The sequence below is a fragment of the Lacerta agilis genome, chromosome 1 (assembly GCF_009819535.1).
Source record: "Lacerta agilis isolate rLacAgi1 chromosome 1, rLacAgi1.pri, whole genome shotgun sequence".
Lineage (NCBI taxonomy): Eukaryota > Metazoa > Chordata > Lepidosauria > Squamata > Lacertidae > Lacerta > Lacerta agilis.
Window position 1 is genome coordinate 88572668 of NC_046312.1, and position 13337 is coordinate 88586004.

Here is a 13337-nt window from a genome sequence, read left to right on the forward strand (position 1 = left end):
AATTTCATTATTCCTTCAAACATTAAAAAACACCCCAAAGCAAAACACTGACCAACTAGAAGTAAGTATCTGTGTAATGACAGTGCCCAACTCATCTGCAGGGTAGATAAAGGGAGAATAATGGTGAGCACTGCAGCAGATACTGGAAAAGGTTGCCCTTCCCTATTGCCCTTCTAAGCCAATATTTTCACCACTAAGCAATGAGCTGGTCTTCAATATTATTGGAGCAGGCCACTAAGGTGTTACCAGAAGTCAAGTGCCATATTTCAAAGGACAACAAAGAAGAACTGCTCATCAGAACCATATATACTTTGTTGGCTATATGTCAACTCTCAGCTTCACAGAAATATTAATCTGGCGTTTAAAGATATGACCTCTACACTTCTATTCCATTCTCTTTCATGTAATGTTTTCTGAGCTTGCTGCATGCACTGACCAGAGTGTCACACATGTGGTTTTGGCAGCTGTCGGGCCAAAAAGAACTGAAGAATTGCTGTATTTAGTCTGGCAAATTCTGGAGTGCAATTTTCTATTTAATTGTGTTAGTCTTACCTTGGTTTAGATAAGTCAGTGTCTCCTCATGAAGCTTCACAGCAGGGGATGTGGCCGCACAGAGCACATACTGAAATGGAGGGAGTTTTGTGTCATTCTCAGGGGAGAGTTGAGGCTCTTCCTGTTTAAAGATTGGGAGCGCGAGGACATCACTGAAACAACACAATGCATACCCAATTAGCAACACTGCATTACCACTCTGATCATACAAAAGTACTGGCGCAATAACAAAGGTTGAAGGCAGGATCTGTAGGACCCATATCGCACAAGCAAACATTGTTTTTGATATTATCAGTTTACCAGAAAGCCAATACAACAAATTCAATAATGAAACATTTTCAATGTGTGCAAATATAGTTAAGCGGTGTAAGGGTAGAAAAGTCTACCACAACAAAACCATTCTGGCTTCACTTACTTACACCACCAATGTTCACCCATAAATACACATTCCTGCCATTATTCCCACAACATGCAATGTAGCAAATATGTTGGAAAGCACTGAGGGCTAACACACACACACACACACACACACACACACACACACACAGAGAGAGGGGGGGGAGCACATACTGTGAAAGGAAGATGCCAACACATCTGAGTTGGATTTTTACAATGTAGCATTTACCCTTAAAAGAGAAGGATTAAGATTTTGCTGGGAAATGGTCTTGAGCAGGCATAGGCAAACTCGGCCCTCCAGATGTTTTAAGTCTACAATTCCCATCATCCCTGACCACTGGTCTTGTTAGCTAGGGATGATGGGAGTTGTAGTCCCAAAACATCTGGAGGGCCGAGTTTGCCTATGCCTGGTCTTGAGCTAAATAATGAGACACTCTTTCTCAAAAGCAAACAGTTGAATCCAAGGAGAAGTAAACAAGACAAGAAACTCAGTTCCTCAGAACTGCAACCTTCCTGGTACCTAACACCTCCCATGTAGCACTATGAAATGCCTCCTCTCAGTTTAACGTCCCAGAAAGGAGCCCTTCAAAGAAATGATTTATAACCTCAAACCAGCATCTGTTTCCAATTCACAGCAGTTCAATCAACATCTCCCTCACCAGAAATTGCACATCAAGATGTGTGAGAGATGCCCCCACAACACCAATGTCAGGTTTAACATGCAAAGTAGGCATTTCTTCAGTGTTGGGAAATGAGTTTAATCGAGACTAAGCAATGGACATGGTTTGAAGATGGCAATCTGGATTCCTATCAGATTGCTGCCCTGTATAGTTATCACATTAAACGGACCTCAAAATATTTGTTTCTCAACAAGAACATTTTGCTTATACTGTATAGTTGGCAGCTGAAGACATGAGCTGCTGGTCAGAATATATTTTCAAGATCTAATGATCAGCCCAATTAAATAAGTGCTTAGAAGACAGCTGAAAATAACTACATTTATTCTACATTAGAAAGACAGATCTCTTTAAGATTTTGCTTTGTAATGCAAGAAATGGGTTTTCAAAGGGGAAGAAGACACAAATTAGAAGGGTTAGTAAGGTAAAGGATGCCTGGATGGTTAAGGCCAGTCAAAGGCAACTACTGTATGGGGTGTGGAGCTCATCTCACTTTTCAGGCCGAGGGAGCCAGCATTTGTCTACAGACAGCTTTCTGAGTCATGTGGCCAGCATGACTAAACTGCTACTGGCACATGGAGGACCGTGACGAGTGCCAGAGCACACAGAAATGCTGTTTATCTTCCTGCCACAGCAGTATCTACTTGCACTGGTATGTTGTTGTTTTTTGAACTGTTAGGTTGGCAGAAGCTGGGGCAGAGCAGCAGGAGCTCACCCCATTGCATGGATTCAGCGCCACCACTGAGCTTCTTGGGATTGCCGATCAGAAGGTTGGCAGTTCCAATCTGCCAATGTTGTGAGCTCCTGTTGCTCTGTCCCAGCTTCTGCTAACCTAGAAAGGTTAGTACAATAGGCAAAGAGCTATACAGACAATTGAAGCCCCATCCGAGGCGGCTAAAGCATCAAGGTAGCAATAGAAAACCCTTTCCATCTACTACTCCAACAAAAATTGCTAGCCAAAGTACAGTGGTACCTCTGGTTAAGTATGCTTCAGGTTAAGTACGCTTCAGGTTAAGAACTCCACTTAAGAACAGAAATCGTGCTCTGGCGGCACATCAACAGCAGGAGGTCCCATTAGCTAAAGTGGTGCTTCAGGTTAAGTACACTTCAGGTTAAGAACAGATCTCCGGAATGAATTAAGTACTTAACCCGAGGTACTACTGTAGTTGCCTAGTGTTACCTTAAGGTTATTCCCACTCAGAGAACAATGTGCAAAAACTTATACAAAGCACATACGAATTCCATACCCTATGCCTTAGATAAATGGAGATGGGTGTACAACTCTTCCCTGGGTGAGATTTCCTCTTGTGGTAGATATTCATATTTATGCTATGTTTAGACCACAGACTTGCGTTTATAAGTTTCTAAACATGTTAGGCCACATTCTAAGGCTGCTGAACTAGTCACAAGACTGAGAACCTACCGGTATGCAAGAATGTCATGAGTTCACCTCTTTTAAAAGTGCATCACCAAGTAGTACATTAGTGCACTGTACATACAGCATAAGGTGCCTTGTTTTAATGAGATAGAAAAAATCTACTTCCAATCATTTTGCATCAGTACTTGGTTCAAGTCAAAACCAATGCCATTTTGCAACTGATTACATGACAATACTGTACCAATATCTGAGCTGAAAGTAATAACATACTTCCCAGCTTCTCTAATCAAATCAAACTAGTTTTGTTCCCTTGGTCTGATAATTATGTTTTGGTTATCCAAAATATGCAGCACAATCTTCTTTATACGTTAAAAGGAAATTGGAAAATATTTATTGAATGTATGGGGGAGGGAATGTGTACACTTGAAAACGCTGGCAGCATTAAAATAAATTCAACAGTGTAAATAAGTTCTGATTGTTGTAATAATGGAATACTGGATGGTTTAGTTTATGTAAAAAATATGCAGAGATTTATGGTATGCAAAATGAACCATGGAAAGAGAAGAAGGGAAGGCACTGATACTGTAAGGATGTTTAAATGAGTATTTAAAATTGTAAAACAGAAAATCTAATAAAAATTACATATAATATATATATGCAGCACAGATGCCCATCATTTTAAGTACACATTTTGGTCCAATGGTCATCATGAAACCTCTTGGCATTTCAGTTAGGGGACCAATTTTCATGAAATTTAATGCCAAGTATGCCTATATGCATCAAGGAAGGGATGGGGAATCTGGCTTCTGAGCCCATTGAACAAAACATGCTAATTTGGCAATATTTTGTGACAAAAAGTCCTTAAGTGAGAGAAGTTGACATTTTATCTGATGGAGAAAAGGGGACACATCAACCGTAGTGTTAAGCATGTGACTAAATTACTTACTTCACTGCATTTAAGATGCTTTTTGTAACCTTGCACCCAAACAACATGTGATGCTCAGTCACATGTAGTTTCTTTCATTTTGCAAAAAATGTAGGAATGCATGGAAGCTATAATCTGCATGAAAAAAAGTTGTTTGTGGAGCGGGCCAGGGCAGTGGCACTTCTTACTCCTCACCTCTACTGTGGTCTTCACACTAATGCCCTTCCCTGCCAGTTTAGAGAATGTGATTTTTAGCAAGAGGGGGAAAGTTATAGGTATTTTACACATCTAGTTGTAAAAAGTTGGTCCAGCATAGTGGCAACCTCAGTTCAAACCTCACTTTAATCATTAACTCAGTGAATGGCCTTAGGTAAACTACTATCTCTCAGAATCGGATCTGCTGTATGCAGGCAATATTGCTTCAACTCACAGGTTTACTACAAATAAGGTACTGAGAGCGTGTATGAAACACTTTGAACATCAGGGGAAGCGCTAAGCATTTAATGACAGATATTATTATCAAAACCTGAGCAGTAGTGAGTGTTATGAATACATTAGTGTTAACCAACACCTCCTTTATTAAGCAAGGCAATGAGCCTGTGCATGCTTACTCAGAAGCAAGCCCTTCCATGTTCAACAGAACTCCCACTGTTCTAGGAGCATTTTTCAACAGGGAATTTTATTAGCATGAGCAGTTTGAGCTCTGGGCACAGTACTGAGCCTAAGATTTCAGATTAAAACTGCAGAGTGAAAGGAAAGGAGGACCTTTTTCTGCCCCCCCAATTCCAGCTACTCTCTAAAGACTGGAGAAGAGACCCACTTAAGAATATTAAGGGGTGGGCAAGGGAAGGACTAGACCATGTGAAAAATGAAATTATTTTCAGCTTTGTATTCTTGATATTTAAAAACGTGCCTGGACATTCTGTTGTTGCACCCATAACCTAAGTTTAAGGTGCCATTTAGCTCCAAGCTTTCATATCTCAGTTTCTAACACTTGAGTGTGAATAAGACCTTTGTTTCAGTTAGGGAAGTGCCATGTGCTAGGAGGACAGCCCTAACCTGCTGTCCTTCAGATGTTTCTGGACTCCAACTCCCTTCATCCATGTCTGGCCATGGTGCTTGGAGTCCAACAACATTTGGCACCAGATTGGTTGCCCTTATGTTAGGGGCTCTGGCTAAACAGCAGGATAGTGGGACAAAGCAGCAACAGAGCTCTCATTGAAAATACAAGGGCCATCTTCATTAACTCTGGGAAATCTTGAGTACTTTCCCCGATTAGGGAAGCTAATTGAGATGGAGCACAGGTATTATATGACTAATATCTCCTGGGTAGGGACAATGAAAAATAATTAGAATGCTTTAAAGACGAACCCCAGTGGCATACCTACCTTACCACACAGCTCAGAGCTAAGCAGAGAAGGTTGTTCCACAACAATGGTTTTGCATCTCTTATAGCAAGGATTATTTATAGCATGCCAATTTATTTGTTTTAGAGCCATTTACATTTAAGCCTCACCCCATGCCACCGAATAGTTATGCAATTCAAAAGGTTCGCCATCTTAACATTACATGAAGGACAAAGCAAGGTTAACAAGAGGAGGGAAAGAAATCCTACCCCTTCCAGAATTACTCCACCAAAATCTTTGCAGTTCAGTTCTACCAGCTGCCTAAATTTAGGCACGTCCACACCTAGTTGTGAAACTCTATAGTACTCATGCAGTGGTTCACTCTCTCATCAGTTGACCTAGGAAAATCTCCCTTATTTTATATTTTGCACCATTTGTTTGTATTTTAATATATTGAAATTGTAATATATTGCTTGTTTTAATATATTGAAAACACCTTGGGTACATTAGCAGAAATGCACTCACTTAGGTAAGGGGGGGGAATAGACAAATAGAACCTATCCAATAGAAAAAGCAACCTAACCTTCCGTTTTACAAGATCAAAACAGGAGCAAAAAACCTCAAATATTTTGTCTGTTACAGGATGCACTGGATATGTTGCTCACTCCACTGAGTGGGAAAAATAGATAAACTGCTTCTGTAGCTGACAACATGGACAGATATTTAGTACAGTGCTACTCAAAGTGTTGATCCACAAATTGGTCCTGTTCCACAGGTGATGCCAGTCCACAGTGGCTCCACCACAGCTTCAGGGACCAAATATGGTACTGGTCCCTGGCACCTGCAGGTGGGCAATGCTAGTCCACCGCTGGGACCAGAATAAGGTTTGAAGAGACAGAGTACTTCCATTCACACAAATAATAATCTCTGTTCCATGCCACTGGTAAAATGTTACACAATGTATTCAAGCAAACTCTTACATAATCAAGATTCGTTACTTTTACTGCAGATTGTACGAGAAGCTAACTTCTTGTTTCTACACTTTCCCCACTTTTTTCCATTTCCCACAATTTTTTTAAACTAAGGAGATAAGTAAAATAAAAGTTGTGGTTTTTTTGTCCAATACAAAGAAACACCCTCTTGGTTGTAAAGAACACAAGCGTAGTCCTCTGTGTACCTATATACACCTTACAGAAAAGTTATTATCAATAGTAGCTTCTGATGGACAAAAAGAAAATGGCAAAAAAGTTGCATAAAGGAAAGTTGGTAAAAGCTGTCAATCTTGTTGTTATGGTACATGAATGTAAATCAAGCCAACTTTAACAGTTTCTGTTCAACCACATGTAGAGATTGATTGCAGAGTTTACCTTACATTAACTGCCGCTGAACCTGCTTAAATTTCAGTGGGAGGGGTGTGGGGGGGGGAGAGAGAGATGAAGTAAAAATATCCACAAAACACAGAGCATAAAGCAAGGTTAATGTTCTGTCACAAATCTGAAATAGGTAAGAGACACTTTGCCTTTTAAAAAGTTGAAACAGAACTGTTTCACCAAGGGTAGAATGTCCTATCAAAGAGCGAAAGGATGGGGGAAGGTGCAGGTCGCAGCGGACAGGTGTCTTCTTCAGGGTTTGAGTACAAGAATGGTCCTGGGTGAGAGATCCCACAAGACAGCAACAGCCAGGGAAGGGCCCCTTACCCTTGAACAGTACTGAGACCAGGACAAGACTTAAGTCAACACATACACACATGTTCATACCATGGAACCAGCACCACACTGTGACAGGGAAGGGTGTAGGAAGAACACAAGAGCCTGTACCAACAACACATTCAAGCCATTAGTGCATCATGTGTTGCTCTAGATGGCTTGGCTTTTGCCTGCTTATTGGTGTCTAGACTGCCAAACAAGTTCTAACATGGAAAACTGTTAGGCATGAAACCTAAGGGATTGCAGTTCAAGTTTGCCATTTGCTCCTACACTCCATTTTTAAAACCAGCTAAATGCAAACTTTATGGCTTCAGTACCATCCAGTCTGATGCATTTGTCATCTTAAAAGCTTCTTCACAGTTTTCTGACATCTTTGTTGGTCCTACCAAAGGCATTGCTTGACTATGGATTTTGAAATAGCATTCTAGACGCAGCTCAAAAGCACACTATTAAAATAAAAACACAACTGTACAAGTATATCTTTCTGTTGGGAAGGGCTGGAATGTAGGTTTTCCATTTGCTGTCTTTTACATTACCCACTGCTCCTTTTGCTAAATAAATAAAATGTGACCGATGTGGAAATAAGGCAGGAAAAAACTGGATTAAACAAGCCCAGTAAAGTGAATGAAAAGGATCTAGTCGTCATCATTCAAACGAGGGGAGGAGATAAGAATGAGAGAAAGCTGGTTTGGAAAGCTAGTGCCTCCATCTGCAAGACATTTGCCAGTGCTTGCAAGACCACTTGCTCAGTTCTCAAAGACCACTTTGCTAAATCTTCCCAGACCTGTTCATAGAAGCATTAATTTAAGGGATAGATCTATGGACTCTACTCAAAAAAAAGCCCATGCCGTACTAAATTTGCTACTGTTTAAGGTGCTGCAAGGCTTGGTTACCCCATCATTTAAAGAGGGCTGGCAGTGCTAGTCTGTTCCAGCAATCAATCACTAATGATACCTTAAAGACTAACCATTTTATATTCCATACACTGTCATGGACTAGAGTCCACTTCATCAAAACACATGAAGTGTTAGATAGTACTTAACTGGCAAATTCAGTACAATTATGCATGGCTGTAGAGTACTGTACTGCATGCACATCTATAGAGTTGAAGAGGTGCATATATACCAGTACTTGCCAGTCCAGGATTACACTTCATGCATCTGATGAAATGGACAGCAGTCCAGGAAAGTTTATGGCACATTAAAATTGTTAGTCTTAACATGCCACAAGAATATTTGTTGCTTTTGTGGCAAATGACGGAATGTTGCAGTGGCTACTCTTCTAGAAATTGTTACAAAAAGCTTTTCATTATTCCACAGTTAACGCATTCACAGTCATGAACACCAAGTGTAATCCATACTCTCTCATAAGAAGCACTGGGAGAGAAAAGTCTGAGCAATCTATAAGTGCACAAACACAATGCAGGACTCGTGTTAACTAATCCAAACTAAATACTGTAACTACTTGGTCACCAAGTGCAGGTCAGAGCTTCCACCTCACTCACAGCTGTGCAGCTTTTCAGTGACAAATTACTGGAAGGGCATTAAGAGGTAACCGGCATTTAATTGACCTGGGCTAGAAGCTGCAGTCACCAGGCTCCTTTAAGTTTTCTGGAATTTCCACTTGTTCAAACCCACATCATACTTTCACACACACACCCCAAAAGTGGGAAATGCACAAACAAGTCCAAACCATTAAGAGAACCCACAGAGAGGGCAGCTCTCCCTGGCTATCACAGGTGAAAATAATACGTATCCCACAGATGCATCACTCTCTCCTCCTGCTAAAGAGAATGGCGCCCATCCAGCTCCCTGAAACAGACTAGCCCATCTCAGCTGCAACTGCTCAGCAACCCACTTTCACAAATCCACATCTTTCCGAGACGGGCGCCTATCCTTGCCGGTGGCGCAGCTACATAAAGATCCATTATTATTTTTACCAGAATCCTCAACTTCAGAAACTGCGCAAGCACACCGCACACGTGTCTTTTCCTCTCTCTCCCTCTCCTCAGAACCAAACACCTACTGTATTTAGATTGCCTATAATATTCCGCAACGCGCTGTCAACTGATGGTGTTGTATAAAAGACCAGTCAACTACAACCTCCTAAAGTCGTTCGCCCCCGAAATTAAAAACAACCACCCCAACTTGGTTCCACTCATTCCTACTCAGTATGCTTCTAGCTCTCTTTCTACAGCACCACGCCGCCTGGGTCCCGCTCCCGTCCTTCCCGCATCCCTTAACAGGGCAGACATGGACCCTCAAAGGCTGCACCATATGCACGCTTTTCCTAGGAGCAAGCGCCGCTGAGCGCAGAGGGTCTTGTTTCTGAGCAAACGCGCATAAATAAGAGCGGGAGCTTGCGCTGTACGTCCCTAATGTGGAGCCCAGCAAAGGAGACCCCTCACTCCAGAGACCGACCTTCTGCGCTGCGGCGGTAAACCAGTAGCCCCCATTCCCTTGCTCCTGTCTGCCCGCATTTTAGCTGCAGGTCAGTCGGTCGACGTCCCCCTGCCACTCCGCTGAGAACCTTGCGCCCTTTTCCCGCCTTATGGCCGCTCGCTCCCCGGGTTCGAAGGGCTCACTCACCGCAGGTAGCTGCCTGTCGAGTGCTGGTTGTAATGCTCCGGCTGCGTGTGCCAAAACAGCATCTTCTTCGACGGCTGCTACCGCTGTTGCTAACCTTCCTTCGCTCGCCCGGTAGCCCTAAACCCAAAATCCCCTACACGTGGAGGCGGGCTACGAACCCCGAAAGCTGAAGCCAGCCCAAGACCAAACTGCGCGCACTCGGCAGCCGGCGCCTCTCCGCGCGCTTTTATTGGGCAGCCGCGTGATCCGCTGCTTGGCCGCTCCCAGGCGCTGAGGTCAGCCGCCGGCCTCTCCTCTCCGTCGCGCGCTCTCCCCGCCTCCCGCCGCCGCCGCCGCCGGCCCGCTCCCCGCTACTCCGGGCCGCGCGACTGGGCGCCAATCCCCAGTCGGCTGCTGTCCGCGGCGCAGGTGGAGAAGCCGAGGCGGAGCTACGGAAGTGGAGTTGGGCAAGATGACCTCACGGAAATGGAGGAGATGCACAGACTGCCTTCTTCCGAGGTTTAATGTATATAACTATTATTTATCTTGGCCGCCCCCCACCCCCGCCAGCATCTTGCCTCACGAAGTGTACCCGGATGCTGTGCTGGAAAGTTTGCCACCGGCCACCCCACTGCTAAAGGCAGTGCTTTTTCTGGTGGTACGCATACCCTAAACATTTTGTGAATCTAAGTTTGGCCTCACTGAGGGGCACTATTTCAATATGAGTAGGAAAATGAGAGTATCCCCTAAAAAAAAATTAATAAAAAAAAGCACTGGCTAAAGGTATTTGCTTAAACTGTGGTTTTTTATAGCACTTCCCGCCAAAGTAGTTTGTATACCACAGCTGGGGAGCAGACCTCAGGCATGGGGCAAATGTGGCCCTTGGAGACTCTTAAAAACTCTTGTACCTGGTAACTGCAATGCATCCTTGACTTCTGGTAATGCCTCTAGCAAAACATGCATTTGCCATTTGGCTGCATACCCACACTGCCTCCTTCCCCCCCACATTGAGCTTTACACACTGCACTGCTCAGTTGGGACCCATAAGCATTTGAGGGAAAGGGGATGCAGTTAGTTGCCTAGGCCTCACACTTCCCCGTTTGGCAGCAGGCTCCACCCTACAAAGCAAAGGGGAGGCCAAACTCAGAAAAGGGAATACTGGCATTTAGAGCCTGTCTTTGGGGCAAACTTAAGGTGTGGAATCCATTTTGTAAAGTAGAAATGGAGCTTGATAGCATGCTCAGCTGCGAGGCCATATTAGCATAACCCCTATACAAGATATAGATACATCTTTTTGGTTCTAGTGAGATCTCCAAAGTAGCTCACAAAACAGCAACAGCACATCCATCCAAGAATAAAACCTTCAACTAAACAAGCAGTCAGAATTCTAAAACGGCAGCACAGAAAAATAAATCACTCTGGCAACCAGACATTATCAGAAGGGCACATAGACAAGACCTTTTTTATTGGAAAATGTTATGTACTAAAGCAGACGTTTTGGGGAAACTCCATTCCTCACTACTATGCATGAAATTCACACTTGACTCCGAATATATTTCAGAAAACTAATAAAAATTATTTGACCAAAAAAACATTTTGACATCCAGACTGGTGTTTTCCTGCAATATGTTCTTTACACAAGGTGGCTATATACATGAGTGACTTAAAACATAGCAAGGTTGTCTCCACCTACTCACCACTGGTTTCTTTTTTTTTTTTTATCATAGAATTTATTAAATTTTTCAAAACACACAATAGAAAAATACACAACAACATAACTACACTACAAAAAGAAAACCTAGAAAACAAAACAAACAACAAAAAAATATAAAAACAATCAAAAAACGATACAATGCATAAAAGACAAAAACAAAATTTTCTAACTTTTATATTCTTGTTTCTAATCTTATTATAGAACTTCCCCCGTTCCCTTATCTGCGTTCTTGATGAATCTATTTTAGCAGTTTCTTAACCAGTGTAATTCACAGTCATAATAACGCTTATTAGTTAAAACCTTTGTTATCTCTATCCCAAATTCTTAAAAATAACACATCAATAACAACATCTTGTTTAATCATATTGTAATATCTTCTTCTACTATTCACTCTTTCCTTCTTATATCCTAATATCTAACATTCTATAGCTAATGCCTATATTTCAGCTGCTTGCACTCAAACAACCAGTCTTTCACGATATTTCAAATAGTCCTTAAATTTCATCCAGTCTTCTTGCACCACCTCCTCCTCTGGTCACGTAGCTTCCCTCAGCTCTGCGAGTTCCATATAGTCTATTATCTTTATTTGCCATTCCTCTACAGTCGGTAACTCCTCACTCTTCCAGTATTTCGCGATTAAAATTCTTGCGGCCGTTGTGGCATACATAAAAAACACTTTATCTTTTCTATGTATCTCATGGTTGGAGATGCCCAATAGGAAGGCCTCTGGTCTTTTAGGAAATGTGTATTTAAACACTCTTTTCAACTCGTTGTATATCTTCTCCCAGAAGTCCTTAACCTTTGGGCACGTCCACCACATGTGATAGAAGGTACCTTCTACTTTCTTACATTTCCAACATTCATTACTCATCCTGATACATCTTAGCTAATTTAACTGGTGTCAAATACCATCTGTAAATCATCTTCATTATATTTTCTTTTAACAAATTACATGCAGTAAATTTTATACCTTCCCTCCACAGTCTTTCCCAATCTGAAAACAAAATATTATGTCCCACATCCTTTGCCCAATCAATCATTGCGGATTTTACCAGTTCATCTTTCATATACCACTCCAACAACACATTGTACATCCTGGAGAGATTTTTGGAGTTTGTGTCCAAAAGTTCTGTTTCTAACTTAGATTTTTCTACCTGAAAGCCAACTTTCTTATCTATTTTAAAGACTTCATTTACTTGATAATATTGCAGCCAATCATACACCCCTTCCTTTACTTGGTCATAGCTTTTTAACTTAAAGCTTTGACCTTCTTGTTGTAATAAAAAACAAAAAAAAAAAAAAAAAAAAAAAAAAAAAAATGTCTGCTATTTCAACCATTTTGCAGGCATGGTAGGTCTTTTATGAGCCTTCGCCTCAACTGGAGAAATCCAGTTAGGGGTCTTTCTCTCCAATAAGTCTTTATTACGTAACCAAACCTGATACAAGGCATTTCTAATTATATGATTTTTAAATGCCTTATGAGCCTTTACTTTGTCGTACCACAGGTAAGCGTGCCATCCAAACACATTGTCATGTCCTTCCAAATCCAACAGTCTGTATTTTCCAACTTAAACCAGTCCTTTAACCAAAAAGGCAGCTGCTTCAAAATACAACCGCAAGTCCGGTAGGGAAAAACCCCCTCTCTCTTTAGAGTCAATAAGAATCTTGTATTTAATTCTCGGTTTTTTCCCTTGCCAAATAAATTTCGATAAATCCTTTTGCCATTTCCTAAAACAGTCTAACTTATCTATAATAGGTATGACTTGAAACAGGAACAACATCCTTGGTAATACGTTCATTTTGATGGCCGCTATTCTGCCCATAAGGGATAACTTTAACCTAGTCCATGTTTCCAGGTCCTTTTTTATCTCCTGCCATAATTTTTCATAATTGTCCTTGAACAGGTTTATATTTTTTGGAGTCAGATTAACCCCCAAATATTTAACCTTTTTAACAAAGTTCAATCCAGTCAGGTCTTGTAATCTTTGAATCTGCGATGGTGACATATTTTTTGTCAACACTTTAGTTTTGGCTTTATTCAATTTAAATCCTGCTACTCTTCCAAAGTTTTCAATT

General features: G+C 41.6%; 1 protein-coding gene across 1 annotated transcript in view; it reads right to left on the bottom strand.

The window, feature by feature from the left end:
- Positions 1-9666, bottom strand: part of TFCP2L1 (transcription factor CP2 like 1) — a 35095-nt gene extending 25429 nt beyond the window's left edge. Inside the window, exons 1-2 of the mRNA XM_033162187.1 lie at positions 9569-9666; positions 553-704 (exon numbers count right to left, since the gene is read on the bottom strand). Coding sequence (XP_033018078.1) covers positions 553-704; positions 9569-9630 — 214 coding nt within the window. The 5' untranslated portion in view covers positions 9631-9666. The remainder of the gene's footprint in view (positions 1-552; positions 705-9568) is intronic.
- Between the last annotated feature and the right edge of the window lie 3671 nt (positions 9667-13337).